Source organism: Anopheles arabiensis, chromosome 3 (assembly GCF_016920715.1).
Source record: "Anopheles arabiensis isolate DONGOLA chromosome 3, AaraD3, whole genome shotgun sequence".
NCBI lineage: Eukaryota > Metazoa > Arthropoda > Insecta > Diptera > Culicidae > Anopheles > Anopheles arabiensis.
The window spans coordinates 5882005-5906870 of record NC_053518.1 but is presented as its reverse complement, the minus strand read 5'-3'; the positions used below and the strand labels follow the sequence as shown (position 1 = coordinate 5906870).

General features: G+C 47.3%; 4 protein-coding genes across 5 annotated transcripts; 1 reads left to right on the top strand and 3 right to left on the bottom strand.

Moving 5' to 3' along the window:
• Nucleotides 1–174: 174 nt before the first annotated feature.
• Nucleotides 175–8912, bottom strand: LOC120900480. Its single transcript, XM_040307533.1, has 11 exons — nucleotides 8487–8912; nucleotides 8226–8426; nucleotides 7193–7501; nucleotides 7012–7122; nucleotides 6021–6953; nucleotides 5409–5957; nucleotides 3842–5344; nucleotides 3523–3771; nucleotides 2724–3455; nucleotides 1694–2644; nucleotides 175–1598 (listed from the first exon to the last, which is right to left on the bottom strand). The coding sequence occupies exons 1-11, from the start codon at nucleotides 8794–8796 to the stop codon at nucleotides 421–423; spliced, it is 7026 nt and encodes a 2341-aa protein (XP_040163467.1). The 5' UTR covers nucleotides 8797–8912; the 3' UTR covers nucleotides 175–420.
• Nucleotides 8913–9867: 955 nt separating this feature from the next.
• LOC120903980 lies at nucleotides 9868–11581 on the top strand. Its single transcript, XM_040313669.1, has 3 exons — nucleotides 9868–10480; nucleotides 10549–11019; nucleotides 11081–11581. The coding sequence occupies exons 1-3, from the start codon at nucleotides 10423–10425 to the stop codon at nucleotides 11230–11232; spliced, it is 681 nt and encodes a 226-aa protein (XP_040169603.1). The 5' UTR covers nucleotides 9868–10422; the 3' UTR covers nucleotides 11233–11581.
• Nucleotides 11582–12692: 1111 nt separating this feature from the next.
• LOC120903981 lies at nucleotides 12693–13916 on the bottom strand. Its single transcript, XM_040313670.1, has 3 exons — nucleotides 13643–13916; nucleotides 13211–13528; nucleotides 12693–13133 (listed from the first exon to the last, which is right to left on the bottom strand). Exons 1-3 carry the CDS (start codon nucleotides 13698–13700, stop codon nucleotides 12940–12942), a joined length of 570 nt encoding a protein of 189 aa, XP_040169604.1. The 5' UTR covers nucleotides 13701–13916; the 3' UTR covers nucleotides 12693–12939.
• A 1789-nt stretch (nucleotides 13917–15705) lies between these two features.
• Nucleotides 15706–23199, bottom strand: LOC120903003. 2 transcript variants are annotated; one of them, XM_040312163.1, is made up of 5 exons: nucleotides 22921–23199; nucleotides 22225–22527; nucleotides 18406–18491; nucleotides 17620–17746; nucleotides 15706–17533 (listed from the first exon to the last, which is right to left on the bottom strand). In XM_040312163.1, the coding sequence occupies exons 2-5, from the start codon at nucleotides 22283–22285 to the stop codon at nucleotides 17289–17291; spliced, it is 519 nt and encodes a 172-aa protein (XP_040168097.1). In that variant the 5' UTR covers nucleotides 22286–22527; nucleotides 22921–23199; the 3' UTR covers nucleotides 15706–17288. The 2 variants fall into 2 exon arrangements, with proteins under 2 accessions (XP_040168097.1, XP_040168098.1); XM_040312164.1 differs by having other exon boundaries at nucleotides 22225–22476.
• Between the last annotated feature and the right edge of the window lie 1667 nt (nucleotides 23200–24866).

The following is a 24866-nucleotide window of genomic DNA, read 5'->3' as shown; positions in this document are numbered from 1 at the left end:
CGTTTGCGCTCGAACGTATTAGTATTCGTTTATCTGCTTTATTGGTTTGATATTTACTCACGCGTGTTCAGTACGGTTTACTTATTTTATCTGTTTATTTCCATTTCCATTTCCTTGTTCTCGTTCGTTTCTTCTTTTAACGATTATACAACAAAATATCAATTTTTGTTATGTTAATTGAAACGTTTATTGGTAGATTCTTACATGCACTACACAGAACACACAAATTAAATCTCTTATTTCTTCTCTCTTCATCGCTATATATTTTAACTCGATGTGTTTTTACACTACTAATCTATCTTTTGATGATGAATCTTTTTTTAAATAAAAATAATGAATAAAAAATGAATTTGTTATGGTAAATTCGGTAGTTCGTTTGCTTTCGTCTATAATTCAGTTACCAGTTGAGAAATAATTCCTTTATCTACCGAGTCCGACCAAGAGCCAACAGAGAACGGCTATCGCAAGCGTCCCTAGTAACGACACTCTTCCCATACCAATAGTGGCGTGATTACACTCGTTGCCAAGGCAGGTGAGACAGGACGAGTCCCGCACGTTGGAACACAGCTGCCACGTTTCATCGTTCAAGTCCGCCGCACATCCGCGTGCAGTAACGCGCTTCCGGGCATCGCGCATAAGGTAGCAGCCACGCCGATCGTACGGTACGACGCCACGACACTCCTCCACCACCCACCGACCACTCTCACACCCATCGACGTCTTCGCACTTGGCACAGATCTGTAAGCGCTCGTTGCGATGGTTGCATCCCGCACCTAGGCAGACGTTAACCGTTTCCGGCTCGCATTGAGCTTGCCGTTCCTCGCCTACACACCCACGATGGAAGAGCCTTCGCTCGGTAGGGTCCAGCGTCGAGATGTAGCAACTGTAGCAGCCTAACTCGGAGGACTGCTGCGTGTCGGAAGAGCATTGCTCTGCTGCCGATCGATCGAATCCCCAATTACACCGCTCGTCCGTAGGCAACTCAGCGCACTGTACGCATTCGTGACGCTCTACCGCGTACCGTTCGGCGTTACAATCCCTTCCGTCGGTGCAGATGTAACAGTTCGGGTTCATCGCATTACACGCATCTGCGTCGGACAAACAACCTCTGCGGACGGTGTACTTCTCCACCCAGGAGTAGCAGGCATCGGTGCGACCCAACAGTACTGGGGGACACATGGCCCCAGCGCCTGTCTGTTCGTCCGCACAGTTCACTCCATCGCAGTGGTGGCAGGTGAGCGGATTAGCCACGACCGGTGGATAAGCATTACACCCATTGCTAGTGGAACACGTTACGCAACCGTCTGTGGGACATTCGGAGGTGAGATCTGACAAGCATCCGCGGCGAATGTTGGTAGAACTGCTGGCATACGCGTAGCAAGCGTCGTCTGCACTGTACTGTTGGCAGATGGAAGGCGTTTGGTTCGCTACATCCAAGCAGCTAGATCCGGAGCACTGATAACACTGCAGCCGATTTTGAGGGAGCAGCATGCTGTTACAGTTGTCGTCATTAGTGCACAGCTGGCAGGTCGTTCCGGTACATGAAGCGGGAGTGACGTAGTATTCCCTCGCACAACCCCTCACGGTGAAGCCATGTGCTGCAAATAAACACGCAAAACGGTGAGTAAAGCAATAGTAAATGTTTCCTTAACAATATGTTTAAAATATTGCGTTTTTAGGTACTAGAACTCACCATCAATAAATGTAACGCATCCACCAATGGGACAAAACTTCTTCTTTACAAAGGTTGCCATCGGTTCCACACAGCTTGGATCAGTTCGGGACGAGCAATCGATACACTCCAGCGGCCGCGGTTCGTCATTGCAGCCATCCGATGAATCGCAAACAAAGCACCGTCCATCCGCTGGGTTACATTCCGCCGAGTCTTGCAACTGGCCAACGCATCCCTTCTGCTGACGGTCCAAAAAGCTGTAGCACTTATCATTCGTGCTATACGGCTCGCAGATGGTTGGAACGAGCGATGGATCGGAACAGCCCGCTCCTACGCACTGGAAGCACTTCAGCCGATCCGGTGGAAACAGCACGTCATTGCACCCCGGAGAGTAACAAAGCTGATAGGATGCATCATTCGCTGGCCTGCACGTATCCTGCTCGTACGCTTCCGAACAACCCTTGGCAATGATCGTGGCACCGTTGGGAAGCTGCTTGACCAACGACACACAGCTACCCGTTTGACACGGCACAACACTCTGCCCAACACCGAGCACATCACCACAGCCAACCTCACCCTCACAGCTAACGCACTCCACCGGTGGCGCATTGCAGCGATCGCACAGACAGACGGAGCACTCACTGCTCGATCCGCCGGCAGTGCACTTGTCCCGCAACGATCCCACCGCATCGCTGAGACAACCGCGGGCAAGCAGTTCTCCGTTGAACGACTGCACGTAGCACGAATCTTGCCGGCCCAGCAACACCGGTTTGGTACACCGTTCGTATCGTTCCGTCTGACCGCACTCCACCGCATTGTAACACTGTGCGCATACGAGTTCGTTGGAGCGCTGGGCAGGTTCGGTGTTGCAGCCGGCTTCGCTGCTACACTTGACGCAAACGTCCGATTGGTCGGCACATGGATCGGGCGTCAGCGTATCGGAAAGACATCCACGGAAGGTTTCACCGGTATCTGGAAAAAGGTTGAGGGCATAGCATGTGGTGAGCTGCTTGCAAAAAGAAGAGCAGAAGTCATGGCATGGCCTACTCACCTGTAACGTACGTGTAGCACTCATCGTCGGGGTCGTACTGTTGGCACGTCGAAGAGCTAGTGGAGCTTTGCAGCTCGTCACATCCACTACCGCTACACTGGTAACAACGTATCCTGTCCGCCGGATAGACCGCACTGTTCGACAACGTACCTTCAAAGATTTGACACGTCCCTTTCAACGCACAATCGACATCGTTGAAATCCTCCAAGCATCCCTTCCGCGTGGTTGCTCCATCCAGCAGCGAAACGCACCGTCCCGTACCGCATGCTTGCCGATACGCGCTACTCTCCGTTAACAGGTCTGCACAGTCCGGATCAGTATCCGTGTTGCAGACGAAACAAGTTACACTGCGCGCATTACACCCATCGTCCGTGCACAGCTTGCAGCTTCCATCGGTTGCGTCTAAACACTGGGCCGCGATCGCACTACCACCTGCACTCTTCGCAAGATCGCTAAGACATCCACGCTGCTGAACCGAACCATCGGCCGGATCAAAGTAGGTATAGCATTGATCGGTACGGCCAAACAGAAGCCCTTCCGTGCAGGGCTTTACCTCGGTCGGATCGGTGGCGTCGATGTCGGGACACTCGCCGCCGGAACATTGGGCACAGCGGAGAGGATTCGTCATGGTAGCGCGCTGATCATTGCAGGCCGTTGTGTTACACTTCTGGCAGGGGTGTTCACATGGCTCCGGTCGCTGGAGAGTGCAGCCACGTTCTACCGTACGCTCGTCTGTTGGAGAGTGGAGGAAAATGTGTGAGAGAACATGGATTTGATCAACAATGACCACCGGACGTACCTTGGAAGTAAGTGTAACAGCTTTCTTCTCCTTCCCGATAGATGGCACAGTACAGTGCGCTGTTTGGTGCCGGTTCAAGACATCCGGCCGTCCCCGAACATTGGTAACACTTGATGCGATCCTTCCCCAGCAGTGCCCCGTTACAGTGATCACCGTTACAGAGCTGACAGGTGGCGGCATTCTGCTCGGAACATTCGGCAATTGGGTCTTCGAAACTGTCCCTGCATCCACGTACAGTGTGACCGTTTGCTAAAGTTGGGAAAGATGGTAGTTAAATTATGTTCCCCACTAGACTCAGACTGTTCGGTAGAGAGCTTACCATCAATGAACGCCACACATCCGTCATCCGTCCTACAGGTAGCTGACTCGGTAAGGCCTAAGCGAGGCTCGATACAATCGGTAGCACTACCAAGACCCGAATTACACGCGTAGCACTTGTTACGATTGCAATAGTCCCCGTAACACTGCTGGCAACGTTCACTTTCACTGCCGCGAGCACACTCCTCGTACCACTCCATGCTCTCCGCAAGCTCCGATACGCATCCTTTCGCGACAACCAACGATCCGCTAAAGAACGTGTAACAACCACCGCCATCGGTGCACGCCTCTTCGGCAAGATCCTCCTGACAGCCCCGATTGGTGGTACACTTTACGCAAACGTTCGTCTCGCTAAAGGCCGCGTAATCGAGCTCGTTACATCGACTGTCGGAGCAGATTTTACACGATTGTACTCCCTCTCCACCGCACAGGGAGTCGTCACCATCGTCCAGCAAACATCCACGCTGCGCATTCGATGCACTCTCGTACCAGGTGTAACACTTTGCGTTCACTTTATCGTACCGCAAGCAGGGTTGGGGCGTTATTGAGCTGCCGGACTGTGTCAGACGGGCACACTCCTCTCCACTGCATTGATAGCACAGCAAACGATCATCGGGGAACAGCCCCTTATTACAGCCATCTTCGAAACATACCTTGTAGTGAGGTGCATTCTGGAACTCGGGATAGTTCACAATGTTCCCACGCACGACCGTACCTTGCTCGTCGAGAAACGAAACACAAGACCCATGGTGGTAGGAGTTAGTGATCAGCTCATTTGCCTCTCCTCGAATACACTCTACACTCTCGATACAGTCAATGCACTGAACCGGTCTTGCGTTTCCCATCGACTCTTCCGACACAACACAAACGTCATTCGAAGTTCCGTAACAGAGGGCATACAAATCTGGCGTGCTAATGCAACCCTTCTTTACACCGTCCGGTTGCTTCGTGTACGTGACGCAACTGTCGACAAGCAAACCAAGTGTGTTGGGACACTCACTGAGTACATTGTACTGCGCACAGTCCTCGCTCAGGTCACACTGAACGCAGCTGAATTCCTGCGGTATGGCACGATCGTTACAGTTCTCACCCGCACACACATCACAGTTTATACCATTGTCACAGCCGACGAGTCCGTCTTCCGTAGCACAGCCGCGCACGATCACACCGTCATCCTCCCGCTTCGTGAAGCACGTGTCCGTTGGCGGGTTTAGGCAGAGCTCCGTAGTCACTTCAGCGCCCAACACATCGTTACAACCCGTACACACGTAACAGCTGGTCCAATCGGTAATCGATAGCCTGTTACAGTTTGACGTGTCGCAATCTTCAATTACGGTGTACTCCTCGATCGGATGCGGCAAATCGGACCGACAGTCTCGATCGATACGTCCATCGATCAGCGCGGTAATGCAACTGTCCCCTTCGGTACCGCAGAGCTTTGTCTTCTGAATAATTGGAGTTAAAACATCGCGACAGTCGGTGCAGGAGAAGCAAAGGATTGGAGCTAGACAAGTGGAAGGTCAATATAAAAGAATCTTTTTTTTTATAGGACATCGTATACAGCTTACCTTTAGCGTTACAGAATGTGTCCTGGCAAAAGTTACAATGGTCGGCATCGTTGGAGCAAATGGCGGGAGCCTTCTCAGCACAACCATAGATACCTTTGCCATCGTCACCTTGGTACTGGAAGCAACCCTCGCTCTGCTCACACACTTCGCCGTGTTCGGTACCAATGGTACAGTCCCCATCGATCGACGTATCACACTTGGAACACACCGAGTAGGCACCATTGCAGTTCGCCTCTTTGCACGTGTAGCAGTCTCTAGAATCCGGCGGACAATCAAAGGATGTGCAGCCACGCGAAATAACACCACTGTACGATACGCTGACGAAGCAACGATCGGTAGTCGGTGGACAGGTAACGGGTGGACACGTTGGAATCTGTCCCGATTCAACACCGGGACAGTCTTGATAGCAGGTAAGAGGTTCCCGTTGCTGAGCGGCATCGTTTCTGAGATCTTCCATCCAGATCGAGCAGTATTGGTCGTCAAATCCATCTTCTGTTAAACATTTAGCTCCAGGGTCGGTGGTGCAACCACGCACTATCGTACTACCGTCTGGAAGGGTAAATAAAGGTGTCACCCAAGCACTGTAACCACCTTACCGTCTTGCACACTTACCGTTGTAAATGTAGCAGCCATCATTCGACCCCCGGTAGAGCTGGCAGTAACGAGCCGTCCCAAGTTCGGGCATCGTCCAACAACTGTCACCTTCGCACTGATAACACTGACGGCGATTTGCTGGAAAAATGCCACCATTGGATCCAGCCTGTACCGTCTCTAGGCAACGGGCATCATCACCCTGCCCGCACGGTTCCGGGAAGTCTTCCGCACAGCCCCGTACAGTGTGACCATTGGCATCGATTTCCACCCGACAGTTGCCCTCGCAAAGTGCATACTGCAAGCCCGGCGCAGATTTATCACCCAACAGACAGGCAGCACCCTCCGTTTGTGTGTTGCACCGCACACAGTGCTGTCGATTGCACGTGATGTCCTTGCAGATGCTACAGCGTGTATCGGTCGGATCGTAGCAAGCCGCCGCCATCGTTTCATCCAAATCTAGTAGGCATCCCTTCTTCAGCTCTTCACCAGCAGCACCGTCCGAGTACAGGTAGCACTGGTTAGTGAACGCCGTGTTCTGACAGCCGGTGGCAAGTGTTTGTCTTTCGCACTCCTCCACACCTTCGCACTGGTAGCATAATCTTGCAGCAGTTTGGGGCGCTCGGTTGCACGCATCTCCTGTGCAGGTTTCACAGTTACGATTGATCCTACAGTCAGCGAACGCGGGATCTGTGTCGCATCCTCGGATGACTGTTTTGCTACCCGATTCGAACTCAACCAGCAGCATGAAGCACCCGGTTGCCTGATCATTGCGGCAGTAGTTTACATCCGCATCGGAGATCTGTGCATCACACCCATCGCACTGATAGCACCGGAGATGATTCGGAAAGATTTGGTTATTACAGGTGTCGTCGCTGCACAGGTCGTAAGAATCGAACTCCGTCGTTGGGAATTCGTCGCTGACGCATCCACGGTGAGTTTGTTTGCTTGACCCTATTGGAAAGTTGGATTTTTTATTTTTTTTGTACTTGTAGCGAAATATTCCACTTACAATCATAGACCGTGTAACACTGATCCTTCTGGTGAATATTACATTCGACCTTACTGTCCAGGAAAGCATCAATCGACGGACAATCATCGCAAGAATAACATTCAAAGCTCGCTGCAAGAATAAGTAATACACAACTTTGGTGTAATCTTGCTTAGTTTTAGACTTCCCTCGCATGTCTTACCATCTCGATTGCATAGATCACTGGAACAAGTTCGACAGTTGGCCCCCTCTTCTTCACAGCTAATAGTGTAGTCTACCTCACTAGTACATCCTAAATGCAGTGTGGCCTGTTCGTCAATATAGCGGTAACATTGATCCGTCACCTTGGGACACGTTTGCAGCAAGCATTCAGGATTTACGCTAGTATCACAGACTTCGCACGTCTGAACATCGTTGCAGGGTTTACCTGTCTCCGGGCTACATTTGGTACAAGAAGCACCGGAACAGTCCACGACATACTCCGGATCTGAGGTACAGCCTCGTTTACCATCTAAAAACATGCGGGTAAGTACACATTAGCATCTTTTTATTAGAATCAAACTGTTAAAATTGAATCAAACTGTTAAACTTGTACAACTTGTACATCCTAACATTGGGACACGTGCATTCCTGTAAAATTTACGACCACACATTAAAGACGCCCTTCCGAAGCGCCATTTGATTGAGTGGTGGCGGTAAAACATCACACAGTGTCACCTTCGACAAGCGATTTTATAATCCTGCTCTCTTCTTCCATTATCTGTGTCTCCTGTAGTTAGGTCTCCTCGCCCCACATTCCCTGTTATGGTTATTTATCTACACTTCCGAATTGTATGTCATCAGCCTTCCGATATCGTTTGATTGGGCTGATAGTGCAGTGTGTTCCTGCAATGCTGGATGGATTTATGGCCACCCCGTTTCTCACACTGGATGATTTGGTGTAAACAACAAACAAAACGGGTCTACTGATACGTTTGTGGCAGCAGTCGATTTAGGACCCCGCTTTAAACCTCGCTTTATCTTGCCTGTTGGTTATCAATGATGCGTGGAGCACACAGCACTGTACAGAGCCACGAAGCACCGTTAAAATGGGGAATAATTTTCGCAACCAATTCCGCACTGATACTATTGTGTTTTGGAAAGAGCGCGATTCCTTTTACGGGGGGAGTACACCTGCACTTTTGCATTTCATAACCGATAACGGTAGAGGAAGTACGCACACGATTGGTAATTACCTGCAGGGTTAAGGTAACACTGGTCATCTGACGTTGGGCAGATCACGTTCTCACATTCAGCCGTTAGAGCAGTAGGACAGCGCACACACCGCACGACACTGGCAGTATTGCACAGATCGGTCTGACACTGATCATAGATCACGTCGTCTTCCCGCACTTGCTCTATGCATCCACGGTTTACTGTTGGCACGCCACCATTCGCTAAAGAATAAAGAGCACTTTAGAGGAATTTCATCAGCTACAGGACCACTTTCCACTTACACGAGTACCATATGCCACATTCAACAGAGCATTGCTCCGTTTGCATCACGTCATGCTCATCACATTCTTGGCACGTGTAACACAACACCTCTCCCTTCACCGTTGGGATCACGAGCACTAGCAGCAGCACCATCACACCAAGTATCGTCGGTCTTCCGACCCACCACACGCCACTGGAATCCACCTTGCGCACCATTTTACTTACATCTGTGTCTGGTCTTTCACGGGAGGGCTTAGCTCGAACTGACTCGCGTTTCTGCGCTAACGGCTGGCGCCCTTTATATAGGCTTAGTCCGGAGGGCTTATCCATGCGGCAAATGGGGGCTTATACAGCAATCGGAATAGCTGATATAGAAAACCAAAAAAAAAAAATACGATCATAAAGATAAAGCAATGCTATATTTGGTGAATGATTTCGGAACAATTGTGTTTGGGTTTACTGTGCTGTGTGATTTCCTGCTAGACTTTGCAGCCTGCCGTAGGGGTGTTAGACGCAGAGATTACGCAGTTTTAGTATCTGAACCCGGATCTTTCAAGCCCCGTCCGGGGGTGCCGTGGTTATGAATGAAGTTGGATTACTGATAGATGAACAATGCAGCTTATACTATCAGGATAGTAGAGGTATTTATGATTAGCTTGAGCAGCAGAGGAAGCGTTTTTTATTTGGCTCAAGTTTATTATCAGGTGAAATGAGACCGGCTAATATGGTCATAATCTAATTTTACAATCACTTTATAAGATTCTCACGATGAGTGAGGAAAGTACCTAGATATGACAGTACCTAGATACACCACTGAGTACCATTACGGAACTCAAAGAGGTCTGATTCAAGTGTTCTATGTATACTATCCTCTGCGCTTCAACATAGAATTACCCGTATGCTGAAAGACTGCAATAAATAGAGAAAGAGTAGTCACCACACAACAACCACCATACGTAGGACAGAATCTTCTACTCTTGGTACTCAAATCAGCAAAGTATGAGTGGCATAAGCAGGTCTAGATCAACAACTGTTGTTTTATGAGTCAATAAGAGTTAAAGAAGGTATTCAATATAAATGCGTTAAAGTTAGGCGAATATGGGTAGAATCATACCCCATCTTGTACACCAAAATGTTCTGGAAATCAGCAACAAAGTGTAAACCGATAGGATATGGTAGATAACCGATACGAAATCCAGATGTGTGAACCGGTTCAATCTGGTCAAAAAAAACGAATGGAATGTGGTAAAGCGCTTATCAATTAGACAGATTGGTACCCGTTACAGTTGAGATTGAGTAACAATGGCTTATCATTACGTCCCACAAAGAACGCTACAGATGTTCCATACCATTGGCTCGAGATCTCAATTACAAGACTATGGAGTACAGATAACAGCCCACCATTGGCCCAATGTTGCCGGGCTAATGAAAACTGATCCACATTCCAGACTGTGGGTCGCGCGCAAAATAAACAAAACTGTCTCAGTGGATGCTAGCAACATGTTTTTGTACTCAAACGCAGAGACAGTTCAGCTGATGCGTCACGCACATTGCTTTTATGCTGCGTAATGCCGTGCGTATACATCAGATTGGAATTCCCAATCTTAGCCAAGTGTCGCGCGTCCTGGAATGCCGAACGTTCGATCAACTGTCGGACACTGCCCGTCCATGGTGTGTGGGTAAAGCAGGTATTTGCATACCCACTGGTCCATGACTGCCATGACTGGGCCAAAAAACCACCACACTGAGGAGTGACTTTGCTGTGGTCTAGCCTGAGATAAGATAGCGGAAAGGTATATCAAATACCATACGCTGATTGGTCGAGTGGCTCTCCAGAGTCATCTATCTATTGTTGGCGTTCTGTAGAGGCAGTATATAAAGGCTGCGATGGGAGTGCATTTGATGGGTCATTTTAAAACGTATTGAAAGTGATTTTGTGAGACAACACTACTGGTCATGAAGTTTGTTTTGAAGTGTTTGGCGATCTTTTTGGCAGCTATCCTGTGCTCGATAGGTATGTATGGAGTTGTTTAATTTTTGCATAAACTGGATGACAGTCATCTTCTTTACTTCATTTTATAGCCGAAGGAAACAAGATCCGATGCTATTCGTGTGATGATTGTAACAAACAAGAGCCGGAGATCGTCCAGTGCAGTGCGAAGAATGGGATGGATCTGAACGCGCTGAGCTACAACCCAACCTACCCGATACTGACACCGTCCACGCCGTACTGGAACGCAAACCCCTGGGATCCGCTGCTAACGCCACCACCGCTCGTAGGAAACAACAATGGAGGCGCTTGGTATCCGGGATACCCGGGATATCCAATCCTTACACCGCCACCGTTGGGCGGCGGTGGTATCAATCAGCAGTACCCATGGGATCCGCTGCTAACGCCACCACCGCTCGTAGGAAATAATAATGGAGGCGCCTGGTACCCGGGCAATCCAATCCTAACGCCACCGACCACCTACTACCCGTACGGAAAGGCGCACCAACAGACGGGGGACAAGGGGCAGAAGCGCTTCGTCTGCGCGACGATCCGACGCAAAGGTACAGTTCATGACAGCGACGATCGAGAGGGTGATTTCATGACATTTTATGCCGTTTTTAGGAAAGGATCTACAAACGGACATCGTACACCGGCGTGGATGTGCCGAGATCGAGGGATTGGCTGTCGGTGTGTGCGACCAGGGACAGATACCGGTGACGGAGGGTGGCATTACGAGCTGCCGCGTGTGTGGACATTCGCTGTGCAACGAGTGAGGCTGTGTAGTGATCGATTTTAATAGCGCGCTGTGATTTGTGTGGGTGATGCAGGTTGAAGAATGAATGGGCTACAAATACTGATTAGGTCATAAATGCAATAATTTAGAAATTCGTTTTACAAAACTTAGACGAGTAACGGTACAGATGTGAACTAGAAATGCGGCCAAAATGTGCTGCTACGTCTGAGTAAAGGTCTGTCCTATGTAAGCGTCATTTAAACTTTCTTTAAAAAACAATGATTTTAAATATTGTTAAACTAGATCAAAAGTAAGCTGAAAACAATGCTTGGTATTGGAACACTCAACCATCTTGACTAAATATCTCGTGGTGAATAGAGTATAATTGTTTCCCGCCTTCGGCTACTGTTGAAGTCTTCCGGGCATTCGCAAGCAAGCCCAAAGCTTTAAACTAAATTGCCTACATTCAGGCGTGTTGTGCTGCGCGTGGTAACTGTTATACGTCGGTAGAACAACAGATTGAAACAGGTGATTCATACCGTGCATCGAGTAATAGGGTAAAAAACATTGAAGCAATAATGATTTTTTATCAAAATCAAATAATTTCCATTACATAATTGAAGTAGCAGATAAATATAACAAAACATTTTATTACTTTCGTCAAAAAGTATTACTTTACGTCGTAGAAATCAAGATAGAACGTGTCATGACAAAGTCATAGTTGTATTTGAAACAAGCATTTAGACTACCAAATAATCGAGTGCTGTTGTACAGTGCACTTGATCCAACCGTACAATCCCAACGCGTGATGCGTAATCACCATGCAGCTAATTACCAAATAACTATCGGAAGCCATCAATTTCCACCCATCGCCACGCTGCACGCCCTGTAATCGGTATGATTAATCAAATGGTGCTCAAAATCGGGTCCCTTGCACACCTCATCCTCGTAATGCGCATATCACGATTCTTCCATCTATCATCACCACCCCCCGAGGCGCGTTGACAGCTGTGAACCGCGTAAACCGCTCCCGGCAAGAGGCAGCAAAGGTAGCTCCAAATTGCGCACAACATAATTACTAGCACTTTAGGGAACGCGCTGCGGATGTGTCACGTACACGTGTGCGGGACATGAGTGCGTTGCGGACAGGAGCAAACACACCCAGCAGTGAGCGGAGCTATACCCTGATTGGAGCATCGCTGGATGAGCAAGAGTGGCGGATAGAAGGGTTTAGTGCGCCTAATGTGCGCACTTCGCACCTCCATTTGTGTTCGGGAGGGAAATTATCGCAACCAAGCTCGGTTGTTTTCTCACACGGGTAGCTTATAAAGCGGATGGATATCTTATCGGGCCAGATTAGCTGCAAAGGGGGTGGTTTTTATCCACCTTTTCGTATGATTGGTTTTTTGATAAACGTAAATCTTTAGGCTTATTACAATGAGTCTTTAGGTAGGGGGCTTGGGGGACGACACGTACATTAATGCACACTGCTGATGCTCGTCGTTATGATTAAACTGTCTGTTTATTTGGCCGTCTGACTGCCCTTTGTATTTAACCTAGTCACATAACCTAATGCAAAGCGATGTACCGTCCTTGGGTACGGTAGTTGCCATTTGTGCCTCAAGATCAGCTGACTCCATCCATCCGTGAGTAGTAAACCCCCGAGTAGTTGCTGTCTGTCGAACAGCTTTTGCTGAGGGGTTTGCGGTGGGAGTTGGGAGCCGAAGGCTGCTACTTCTGTGGGGCGTTACTGCTTCAGCACGACCGACAGCAGTACAGCGAGCAGAAGCGCGAACAGCGATACTCGCAGCCCGGTCGCACTGTTACATCCTTCCCAGTCGCAGAGCGTACAGCCGGTAGGATTGGTGCCACCGTTCACGGACAGGCAGGTGTCGGCCTGGTTGCCCAGGTAGGCGGCGCATCCCCGGCGAACGGTGTTGGCTGGTTGGAAGAGAAAGATGGAGAAAAGAAGGCGTTTACTCCCAATCTGCTGCACTCCGCGAGCAAGTCACACTCACAATGCTCAATCCGGAAGCAACGATATCCGGTCGCTGCTGTCTGACGCTTTCGGCGACCGACCACTGGCGGTGGCGTGATCACCGGCGTGCTCGGTGTCGGTGGCGCTTCCGTGGTCGTTGCTACCGTCGTCGTCGTCGTCTGCTGACCGCTACCATCGCCCGTCGGAAGGGGCGGTGGCGTAAGGATCGTTGTATCACCCCCCGGGGGCATCTGTGTGGTCGTGGATTCTGACGCCGGACAAGCCTGAAGCTGGGCCGAGGTGCCCTCGAACGGGTCGGGACAGTTTTCACACACGTAGCACCGCAGCTGCCCTCGCACTTGGGATGAATGAGAAAAGGGGGAAGAAATCACACGCACACGGTGTATGAGTCATACTGCCAACACGTTCACTTCGAACATTAACCCACGCTTCGTCCTCCTGTGGTGCATACCTTCATTCACTGTGAACGCCACCAGCAGCAGCCACGTCGTTGCCAGGTTTAGTTTCATATTGAAGCGGGTATTTACGTTCCACCCTGAGGTTGCACACTCTATCACAGCTGCGTAATGACACGTGGAATGGCCACAGCAACACAAAATACGCACCAAATCACACACGCGGCACACAGAGCACAGCAGGTCACAGCGCGATGATAGTTCCACCCGCACACTATGTTCGATCAAGCGCGCAAGAATTCCAGCAGACAACTGAACCCGTGCACCTGCCCGCGGTTGGGTTTTTATACGAGAACCGGTGGGCAATCAGCAGTCCCTTGCCCATTCCTGCGCCGCAACCCTCCGCGTCTCGCGGTGTTGAGGAGGTAGAACGTTTCGGTTTTCTTATCGGCCACTTATCGGTTGAAGTGGGTGAAAGGTATCCAAAACTCTCCAAACCTACCGCTACCGGGTGTGAGGCACTGTGACTGGAGGTTGTGGTGCTCAATTATCGGGGTTTGGGTATGCATTACAGAGAACGGGGGCGGGGGGGGACCGTTTTGGGGACCAACGCACGATGACAGATGTGTGCAATCTTCATTCGCTTTAACGTCATATCGATTGATGATCGTGCAGCCGTTCGATAAGAGCGGGATGGAAGTTTAATTCGGTTCCTTTCGGATGCACTGGGTGGGTCGGTTAAGCAATGCGGAAAATGTTTAGCATGGTGTGTCATCTTCCTGCCAACATTAGCCGCAAACAAACGGTGCTGACGCACGGTGAAGATGGTTTATTTTTAACTACAAAAAAAACGGGAATAATGACTGTCCAATAGTTTCTTGTTTTTGTTCAACGTGTCCATTCGAATCGAAACTTTGCTTATTAACTTCACCTTCACAACAGCCTACTGCTACGTACCTAAAAAATGACACCAGGCCGGTAGTCGGTGTCGCCAATAACGGTGTCGCATGCATCAAACATGACGTCGTCTAATCAACACGCACATTAATGGAAAACAACGAGCCCAAGGTTGCTGGTCCGCTTTTACCCCCATTGGTATCAACTATTCCCGCCACTACAGTGTACGGTGTGATAACTAGCGCTCAATTAGTTTTCGAACTGCGGAGGCCTTTTGTTGTTGTTGTTGTTGTTGTTGCTTCGTGTTGCCGATTATAGTCCACACAAATGTCAACGCATCGCTGGCACAACACACCATATAGTAGGCGTTGGGTTTTGTGGTGGTGTTCAGTGCGTCGAAGACTGGGAACAAACATTGGAGAAAATTCTAACCGGTTAATGAGGAAGATCAACAACAGCAGCGGGGTTTTTTGTTCCAAATCGAGACAACGGCACAAGCTTTTATTAAGCATTTATGTGACAAGGTTGAACGGGCAGGCTCACTGTTATTTAATGCGTCAATGCGTGTAGAGTAACCTTGAGTGGGAAAATGTATCGAAAAGGGAAACAAAACACAAAGAATGGGTTTTTTTGTTGTTGGTAGGATCATTTATTTTCTTCTTCAATCTTATGGTATTCGGTGTGTTTATTGAAATTTCCTTACATTTTTTTCATATCTTCAGTGCATTTTCTTGTTTTGTGATGTTCGTGTGTTTTTGAAGTTTGTTTGATTCTCTACTCTATTTGAATGTTTTGTTTTTATGTTTCTTCTAAATTTGCATATTCATCCATGTTGGTTGCTGCTAGTATGTTTGAGTTGTTTTTAAAAAAATCTACCAATTCGATTACATTTACTCGTTATTATTATGTCGTTTGTGTGTGTATGTGTGTGTGTGTGTGTGTTTCATATTCAATTAAAAACAAGCCAACACTAATTTCAAAGCAAACCGTTTCATCTGGCTTTTGAATGGAAAGTTGATTAAAAAAACAAGTTTATATACACAGTAACGAACGCGATCGTGGGTCAGATGCGTGAAATGTTTCTGTACGCATATTAGTACGTTAATTAGTGTTAATATTGGAGGTAAAACAAAAAACAAAACATTCATTTCCTTCCAAAAACACTGACCCGTTAGCGACAGATGCGTTTTATGGCTTTTCTGTAAACAAAACCTCATTATAGTTAAATTTTGAAACATAACATTTTACTAACAATTTATTTTATTATTTAAAACAGAAAAACAACGGATCACAAACTCCACTTCTTATCATTCTGGTGATGCTACATGCTGCTGCTTGAGACTGAGACTCATTCGTGTGCCTTCTTGGCTGGTGTTGAAGCGCCTTGGCGCCATTTACGACAACTACCACCATCTACTACACTACCATGATCATGATCGTGCCTACGGGTGCCTAACGTTTGGGGGGTAGTAAACACCTACACAACACACGGGTCCGCGCTAAATGCTTTGTGCTTTCGTGTTTTGGGTACGTTATTACTCATAGAACCTAGTTCTAGCTTCACGGTCGGTTCTTGCTAGAATTTTACGTCTAATATTTATTGTGCCAAACAACAAACGGAAAAATGCAGCGCAAAATGTTCTGCAATCGTTTTAGTTTTTATTCGCGAACTTTACCTCTTACTATTACGGTGATAGTATGTGTGTTTAGTATTTTAAGAATTTCTAATAACATGACATTGTTTGTTTGCTTGTGCTGAAAGCAACATTTTTTTTTAAAGCATTTGCCAAAGAGTAGTTGCTAGCATATGGTCTCTAGCGACGGTCTCAAATGTGTCTGTGTTGTTTAGCTTATGTTCGAAAATGTGTGACAATCTTAACTTATGCTTCCCAACAAGTTGTGCTGTTGTTCGTTTTGGTTGTTTTGTTGTTAGGTTGATCGAATGAAGGCATATGCGTGAATTTCACCTTATGGGGGCTCTATTCCAATAGTTTACTACGTTGTTGTTTGTTTTAGTTTATCTCTCCCCGTTTCTTCTTGCCCATCTAATTATCAATAATGTGTGAATTCTATTTCTCTATTTCCGTTTATCGTAATTTAAAGATCTTAAACTTAGACCACCCTTATCAGCGCACAGCACACCTCTGATCGCTGCTTGCTTCCCTTACCGAGTGTCACCGACACTCAAACACCTTCGTTATCTATTCGCATCAGGTTTATCAGCAGGCTGCCATATAGTTTGCTCTACGGGCAGTAGCCAGAGTTATGCTGTTCATAACTTTATCTACTCAATCACTAGCGTGTCTCCCGAAAAAGAGCAAAAAAAAAAAATCGATCATACTACACCGTGCACCGTGCTCTGCACTGTTGTGACTCATTTTTTTATCATAATAAGCGATTACGCCCGACCACTTGCCCGCGCAACCGTTTAAATTGGTGTGTGACTCACTGGCATCGGCTAAGGCATGGATGATAACTGTTGTTAATTTAGAGCCGATTAAGCGAGCGGGGAAAGGGTGGAGGGCCTATTTTTAGGGTGACAGATTGTGGTTTACAACATTTTTCTCCTTTACTCATATCATGGTGGTGGTGGTTGTGGTTTTGTGCCTTACAAATAGCGTCATAATATGGCGCAGGGGCGGTTTAGTGCATTAATGCCAGTTTGAGTTCGATCCGAAGTCAATCGATACCATATATGTACAGGTTGGTGTAGTGTGGGTTGGGTGCACTCCAGCTCCAGCAGGGCCAGAGCTGTAAACGATTGAAGGAGAACACACTCCAAGAGATGGTGAGGATGAGCAGGTTTTACAGGAACTGCCGGCGGGAGGTGAATCCAATCAGCGCGAGTAGGCTGCTGCCCCCGATGAGCAGCCAAACCGTGGGACCCATCGCCAGCCGGGTTGCACCGTTGCACGCGTCGTCCTTGCAGATCGAGCAGGATTCAATCTTGACGCCCCGCTGCAGCTTCGCCTTGCCGTACGCAATCTGGCATGGGTCGGTTTTGCCACCGTCAAGCTGGCAGCCCCGGTACGTCATCGTATCGCCATTTTCTGTCCATGATATTAGGTAAAAAAGGGGGAAAAGTTAGGTTAGCAATTGAAGTTGGAGGACATTACTGTCCCTGATTGGAACTTACCGTTGGAGGCGACAATTTTCTGGCACACCATCGGGACAGTAATTTCCGTACCGCCAAAGTACTCAATGCGCGTCAGATCGGCCAGCCAGTTACCGGTGGTGGCGGCCATCTTGCTCGGAGTGCACGTCTGTGCAGTGGAGAATGGCAAAGGTGGTAAACAAAAGGTACGATTAATGTTATTCCAGAACTGTCAAGTTTGTGCACAAAAGTCATCTAGTAGCCATGGATCATTTTGCTTGACGCTTTCCAACATTTTCAGTTCTGTCGGTTCAGTTAAGTGACGCTCAATGGTTAATGCATTGCAAATATTACTCCTAAAGTCAACTAAAATCCATATTGAAGGTGTTTTCAAGTGTAACAAAACCAACGGCAGCATTGAGCCGCCTCAACACACTCGCTCAGGTGCGTGACGTTCAACATTCAATCGTTCAATTCCGCTTTCAAGGACAGTCCATATTTAACTTTCTGTTGTCTTATTAAAGAATATGGCCTGCGAACTCCAAAGCAAAGCTACAAATCTATCAATCCAACTCCAGTAGGATAACAAATAACTGGACCGCCACCGAATGGCAATCGTACGTCAGTCATGCAGATGGACAGGGTAACTACCATTGCCTTGCGTTTGTCGGTTTCTTAGCCGAACAGAGTTCCATCCACAGTTGAGAGTACCATCCCCTTCCCGTACACCGGCGACGGCTTAATTGCTGATGAATATTGGAGCACGCTAGAACCCCTTAATCCCCACGACACTCCCCCCCCCCCCCCTAGGACGTGCAAATGTCTTACCTCGGCGACGATGGCAGAGTTGCGCTTCAGATCCATACACTCTTCGTTGCTGGTGGAGTCACAGTTGTAGCATTTGATGCAAAGGCCTGTCGTCGTCCATCATCGTGTCGGTAGCGGGTAGCATGTAACGAGAGAAAGGGAGTCGGTTTCGTTAGCACCGGCATTTTGCAAGAATGGTTTAATGTGTTTCGGGTAAGGCTTTGCTAGAGCTGCCCTTACTGCCATTTACTGTATTGTAGATTAAAATGTGTTTTCATTCAATCACGTTGGAATCATCATTTTGAGATGTAATTTAAACATAAGTTTAAACAAATCTAATAGGATTTGGGTCGTGGAAGAGAAGGATACGATAAGCGTGTTATTTAACTCGTCATGGTGATAATGGCATGCTGAAGCTCTGGAGGATAGCAGCCCAAGAATGACACACAATTTTATGTCATTTTTGCTATTTTGTGTGCCAAAAGGTTGACAGTTCCTTTTACAAACATCATTGGAAAATTGTCCTTTTTTTAAGAAATACAATCATCCATGACAGGACATCATCGGAACTATAGGGCAGTCTGCTTTTAGGTTGGTTTTATGATGCAGAAAAAAAGGGAGTGTCGCCCTGGGAAAGCAAGCAGCCAGCACAAAGCACTTTACTATTAAGTTGCAACACTAAACACACCCAGGCAGGCCCATTAAGTTGTTCTTTTCGTACAAAAGAACCTGGGGCTGGGTAGGGAGGGACTAAAATTATGTTCCATTAGCGATCACGCCGTGAAGCGTGCCAGTTTTGCAACAAACACAGTAATGGAGTAATATTTCCCACTATGAAGTGCATGTAGCATATTTAAGCGTGGCATTTAAAGCGCAATGTCGTAAAAGAAACCAACACACACACCATCCCCAGAGTGTGTGGCAGTTAAAAAAAACGAGAAAAAACACGCACACATTACATTAACCGAACCGCTACCGTGGCATGTAATGCAACGGAACGACGACGACGCCGAGTCGATGGAGACGCATGGTTCCGGTACTGCATGTCGGACGGTGTCGTAGTCGTGTGTGTTAGCAAAGAGCGTAACACAATTTTCCCATGCCACGGGTTGGATGGGCACATAAATACAAATTAGTTTTTCCCTTTGTCCGGCACCACCATTCACCCAAAGACTGCCCCCTTCCCCCCGGCTAAGACAACGACCACGGCGTCCGATGGGTGCAGGTGCAGCGGCATACCTTCAACGGGCGGAACACGATAGCACAACCGTTTAAGTACAGTGCAAAGCACATAAAACACAGTGTACCCCAGACAACAAACCGTGTGTTGGGAAGAAAATGGGACCGTGTGAAAGTTTCTCACTTCGAATTCGGCTCCAAGAGCAAACACACACACGTTCGGAAGGAGTTTCGGCACGTGTTACTTTGCCCAGGCAGGATCTTGAGATCGTGCCGTGCCGTCCACTGTGCCGTCGGGTTGCTTTTGGGCAGGGCAAGGCAGTACCGATCGGAAGATTACCTAATCGTTCATTTTGAGCGGTTCATTAGGTTTCGCTCTGTTTGGTGATGAAAGGACTCGACTCAAATTCCTTCCTTTTCTTCCCTGTACCTCCTGTAGTCCTTTGGGCCTGTTAGATCGCAGTAAGACGACAGGTTGGTGTGTTAGCTGTGGGAATTGGTTTTTCGTTATCTTCATCTCCTTTTGTTGAGGCTGTCTACCGTCTACCGTCGGTAGCTCTAGCTGCTGCCACCCTGGAAATGCAACATTTGCACTCGCACCTCATCGTCACACTTAACCTAATCCAGCCCAATCAAACGAAGGCACGTACGCTCGGAGATGTCCGTAGTATAGACGTGAAGACCGGATAAAACTTGGGGCTGCACAAAACTCGCGCAAGAAGAATGGACGGCAGCGCCGTATTACGGTTAGTTGGCATTTTCAAAGGCAAGAGCACGGAATTCCTTATGGATCCTCGATGTGTGTGTGTGTATGTGTGGAGCAAAACTTCAAACATTCGCAACGTGAGATGAGATTGCATTGGGATGGGTGGGAGTGCGCGTTTGTGTGTGAATGTGCCCTGGGAGGTTGTTTGATGCATTCGTGGAATGATTGCAATTTACAGCGGCAGAAAATGGGGAAAATGCAATTTACGGTAGAACGGGCTTCTGCTGATGGAATGATGTTTGCGTTCAGTGTAATCATCATACGCAAATGAAGTCCAGATGTTGATAATTAATTTGAGTTAGGATGGTTTTTAAATTATCCTTTTGAGTTTTTTTTTTGTAGAAAATTTACACTACGAAAAATGCATTTGAATTAAAAATAAATGTTAAAAATTGGAATTCGAAATGTATTACCATTAAATGCTTACTTTTCACTGCAGCTAAAATAAAGATGATAAAATAAATATTGCGGGCGTTTGCATATCATACTTTAAAGCTTAAAAATGTCAATTAATAGCTAAACATGTAATGGATTTCAAGCGCTCTAGAGCATAGAAGAATGTGACGTATATCAACTTAAAACCACACAAATCTTTCCTCAACAAACCATAACGCATACTCTCTACTCCCAACCATCGCTAGTGCTGTAATGAAGTTCGGGTAATTGCTCAAAACCAACCAAAACCACTCAACCTCGGTTACGCGTACCATCCACTACGTTCCATCGCCATCGTACGTGACCACATCAAAGGGGCCGCATTAAGGGGAAGCCCACGCACGATGCAAAAAAAAACTGGGGCCTCCCGCAAAGGCGGCACACAACGAACGATTGCACAACACGCTTTCCCTCGGATAATCCGTGCGTGAACCTGAGCAAGCAGAGACGACGACTCCGCCAAACCGCAAAACCCAACAACCGAACCGAGCCGAAGGTCATTTTTCATCCCATTTTTCAGCGTTCCAAACGGCAACAGCGGAATCCCGGCAATCTTACGCTATCTCTGACTCTCCTTGGTGGCTTTATGCAACCATTATTTAGCATCAACGGAACGGGCCCGACTCTACGGGGATTGGGTCTATTGCACGCCTATGCGATGAAAAGTGAGTCACTGTAGCTCATTTTTCATTCCATTATTGTTGCGATGCGTTTCAAAATTATGGGACAGAAAGCAGGCAATGTGCAGACAGGTGACAGGTGGGGTAAAATATACAATAACAAAAAGAGGAACTGTAACTCGCAGATGAATTGCGACAGGTGTCACTCGATCTTTCTCAATGGGTCTTAGTTTATGAAAGTAAGCTAAGTAACACACACACACAGTCTGACACTCAGTGGGAACGATCAACGTCACTGAGGAGGGGATGGGCATCGCTGTAGACCAAACAAGCTCTTGTTTGTGGTTGTTGGTAAGAAGAAAGAAAGGAGAAATCTATGCCTCTTGGTGTGTAGGAGCTCCTTTGGGCCAAAAATATCTTAACCGCTTTGCCTTTCGCTAATAGTCTGGCGTGATGGACGCCGTCTGCGCTCTGAGGTAAGGAGGAGGGGCACTGTGTCACACAGGTTGCAGCTAATTTAGAAACGGGCATGACTCATTTGTGCCAGCAGCACGACACAATTTGTGGGGAATGCAATGCACCTTTTCAATGTCTGAGCGGACTGTGTGGACACAGGACATGTCCGGCCCACTCGTACGCGGGCGAGACACTATGGAGAGCTCGCTTAAGCAGATACGCTTAATGTGTTTTGGATAGTAGCCATTCCAGTATAATAAAGATATTAGTTTGGAGAACTGTCCACCAATATGCCTTGTTCTCGACAATGGAAACGTTCTACAGTCCTACATCCTCTATTCTTCTCAGCAAACGTCGTTCACTCACATCCGACTTTCCACTTACCAGTCTGCATCGATGCGGCGATCACACACATTTGCATAAAAATCGAATAGAATTTGCTCATTTTGTCGCGGCCCTTGTGTTGGTTGTTTTAGATTGTGCTGCAAATATCGTCGGCACCGGCTATTTCCGGTTCAAGTTGGCCCGCTGGGAGACACGTTGGCGTCGGCGTCGTCGTTGTTGTTCAATTGTAGTTCGCTTTATGCTGCCACAAGTTTTGCTTATATCGATGAAACTCCTACAAAGTATGATGATCTTTGGTAGAGGATGGTATTGTAATCCGTGATTTGTTTCGTATTTGGTTCACTTGAACACCACACACCAGAACACACCAGAGAAGGAAGAAGAAAAGGCAAAATGATTGAAATAATAATAATTAGAAATGGTTAGCACATTTCTGAAAACAGGGAAATTGAGTAAATTTGAATTTCACAGTTTCATTTGTGTATCACATTTATTTTGCTTTTTTGTTGCGTAAAGTCCATTGGGTTTTGCACTAAACTCCGTTTTAATTTCACTATTTTTTGTGGTTTTATATAAACCGTTTACAAACTGTCAAGAAATCAATCAATCAAACCTATCAATTTTCACACAACAAACAGCTCCTCCACAAACACCAATTACAAATGCTTTCCACATTTAACACACTAGAGACCAACCGGAACGATTCTTCCGATACGATCGTGTTCTTCCATTTACCTTTGGCCTTTGTTCGTAGATGGAATAGATTAGAATCAGTTTAAACCTCTCTTTCCGAAACCACACAAAAAAGACGTCCGTTAGCTGCTTTCAGACCACAGTTAAACACTAGAACACAGACAGCTGTAGAGGGTTTGGCTGTTTGTAGAATGGTGAAGAGAGGAGAAGAGAAGAAGAGAACTCCACTAATCCCGTCCCACGTGTGTGTGTGCGTGTGTTCTCCGTTCGACTGATCCGACACTACCGACTGACCGTTACAGACTGGAAAGCCAGTCCAATGCTCCTCACAGCAACAGCAGCAGCGGGAAAGCATCCTAAAATCACGAAAAACGAAGTGGAATTTCCACGACTACGGCGCCCGAACGTTGAGATCGTGCCCGAAAGTGGCCGAAGAACGGTACGCGGGCGCCGCGGTGTTTGTGAGAATTACCACGAAGGTTGTTGTCGTGTTCTCTGCCTCTCATTGTGGAAAACCCGAACCCTTTATGCACACTGTCTTGTTTTGTTGTCAAGACAGTTTGTCAAGACGATCTGTAAAGATACGATGTTTCTGATCGACGTGTTAGGCAAATGTTAGTGAAATTATATAAAATCTTTTTTGTTGTTGACATATTTCTTTTCACAATTGATAGTTATTTGTAGTAATTTTCGCAAATTTGTTTGTTCTAAAAATTGAAGTATCATGACGCCCAAACAGGTCCTTAAAATGAAAGTAAAAATTTAACTTAAAGCATTATTTTCATCACATCGAAAATATAACATAAATTCCTGACTATCAGCAGCGCAGCATTTTTCCCATTTCAATAATCCCGTATCGCATCGTCTCCGCGGCGAAATTGTCTCATAATCCGATTGCATCGAAAGCAAACGATCTCTTTTTGAACGTTTTGACAGTAATGGGGAAGATAAAAGGAAGCGGATAAATAAATAGTTCTCCCCCCCACCCCCTATCAGGGGAGCATTCCAGCCTTTTGTGAGGTTGCATTTTTCCGATAGAATCACCACTCCCTTCCCTTGATATCGTGTGCCGCATAAACCAAGCAATCCACTTGTAAACACAACCGATCGCTCTTGGCTTTATTTTCCCCATTTTTCCCATCCATTTTCCAACGGAGCTCGTCTCGGTTTCTCCTGGGGAGGGGGCCTTGTTGCTGCTGTCGTTTGTGTGCAAAATTTATAGCAAATGGATTGCTTTTTAATTTGAAACCTTGCGGGAAGGAGCTGTGCTAGGAGAAGCGCTCCAGCTTGGGCCGAAGTTAATCCCAAGCTACAAGAACATCGCCTCCTTGGAGCGAGCGGGCTCCGGTTTGTTTGGCTCCTTCCGGGTTACGTAATGTGTATCGTTTGTGTGGCGGCATTACTCGGGAAAACAGCATGTTCTGCACCGTGCACCGGTGGAAGAAGAGGGTGCTGGGCAGAGGGTGCCGAAAGTTTTTAGTTTTTGGAAAATTCTCAGCCCCTGCGCTGAAATCCGGTACCCGGTACCCAAGCGTTGATGACGCTGACGACGCCGACGAGGACGATGGGACTGATTTACGAGGCTCTGTGGTGGTGGTGGTGGCAATGGAGGGCTTGTAAAACCGACGTGTTTTCTCGTGATGCGTCCCCGTGCTTGGTGGGTCGTTTTCCGGAGGCACATTTGTTCGTTCGTGTGCGATGTTTATCAAAGGAGGCCCCCGGTTTGTTGCTAGCGCGATGTGCGGTAAAGTGGCCTCTTTTGCGCTCAACAGACAATCAACAGCTTAAGCAGGTGGAACTGTAGTGGTTGGAGTGCATTTGTGTGTGTGACGTGTGTAGACATCGCTTTTGAACATTCTTATCTCCGAGGAGCTGTTAGTGGACATCGAGACGTACGTAGATCGATTATGTCTTTTTAACTACTTTGGGTTATATGATTTCCATTGATGGTCCCATGTGTTTTTCTCGAGAAAAAGTTTAATGTAACA

What these genes read in the sequence shown, in the direction of transcription:
- LOC120903981 (XM_040313670.1), bottom strand. Translation starts at nt 13,700, where the DNA reads ATGAAACTAAACCTGGCAACGACGTGGCTGCTGCTGGTGGCGTTCACA. An exon ending in GGCGTTCACAGTGAATGAAG is followed by an intron (nt 13,529 to 13,642) that starts GTATGCACCACA and finishes ATTCATCCCAAG; the next exon opens with TGCGAGGGCAGCTGCGGTGC. An exon ending in TTGCTTCCGGATTGAGCATT is followed by an intron (nt 13,134 to 13,210) that starts GTGAGTGTGACT and finishes TCTTCCAACCAG; the next exon opens with CCAACACCGTTCGCCGGGGA.
- LOC120900480 (XM_040307533.1), bottom strand. Translation starts at nt 8,796, where the DNA reads ATGGATAAGCCCTCCGGACTAAGCCTATATAAAGGGCGCCAGCCGTTA. An exon ending in GTGTTACCTTAACCCTGCAG is followed by an intron (nt 7,502 to 8,225) that starts GTAATTACCAAT and finishes GCATGTTTTTAG; the next exon opens with ATGGTAAACGAGGCTGTACC. An exon ending in CACATTCTGTAACGCTAAAG is followed by an intron (nt 5,345 to 5,408) that starts GTAAGCTGTATA and finishes CCACTTGTCTAG; the next exon opens with CTCCAATCCTTTGCTTCTCC.
- LOC120903980 (XM_040313669.1), top strand. Translation starts at nt 10,423, where the DNA reads ATGAAGTTTGTTTTGAAGTGTTTGGCGATCTTTTTGGCAGCTATCCTG. An exon ending in AGCTATCCTGTGCTCGATAG is followed by an intron (nt 10,481 to 10,548) that starts GTATGTATGGAG and finishes TTCATTTTATAG; the next exon opens with CCGAAGGAAACAAGATCCGA. An exon ending in CGCGACGATCCGACGCAAAG is followed by an intron (nt 11,020 to 11,080) that starts GTACAGTTCATG and finishes TGCCGTTTTTAG; the next exon opens with GAAAGGATCTACAAACGGAC.
- LOC120903003 (XM_040312163.1), bottom strand. Translation starts at nt 22,285, where the DNA reads ATGAGCAAATTCTATTCGATTTTTATGCAAATGTGTGTGATCGCCGCA. An exon ending in ACTCTGCCATCGTCGCCGAG is followed by an intron (nt 17,747 to 18,405) that starts GTAAGACATTTG and finishes TCCACTGCACAG; the next exon opens with ACGTGCACTCCGAGCAAGAT. An exon ending in GAAAATTGTCGCCTCCAACG is followed by an intron (nt 17,534 to 17,619) that starts GTAAGTTCCAAT and finishes TATCATGGACAG; the next exon opens with AAAATGGCGATACGATGACG.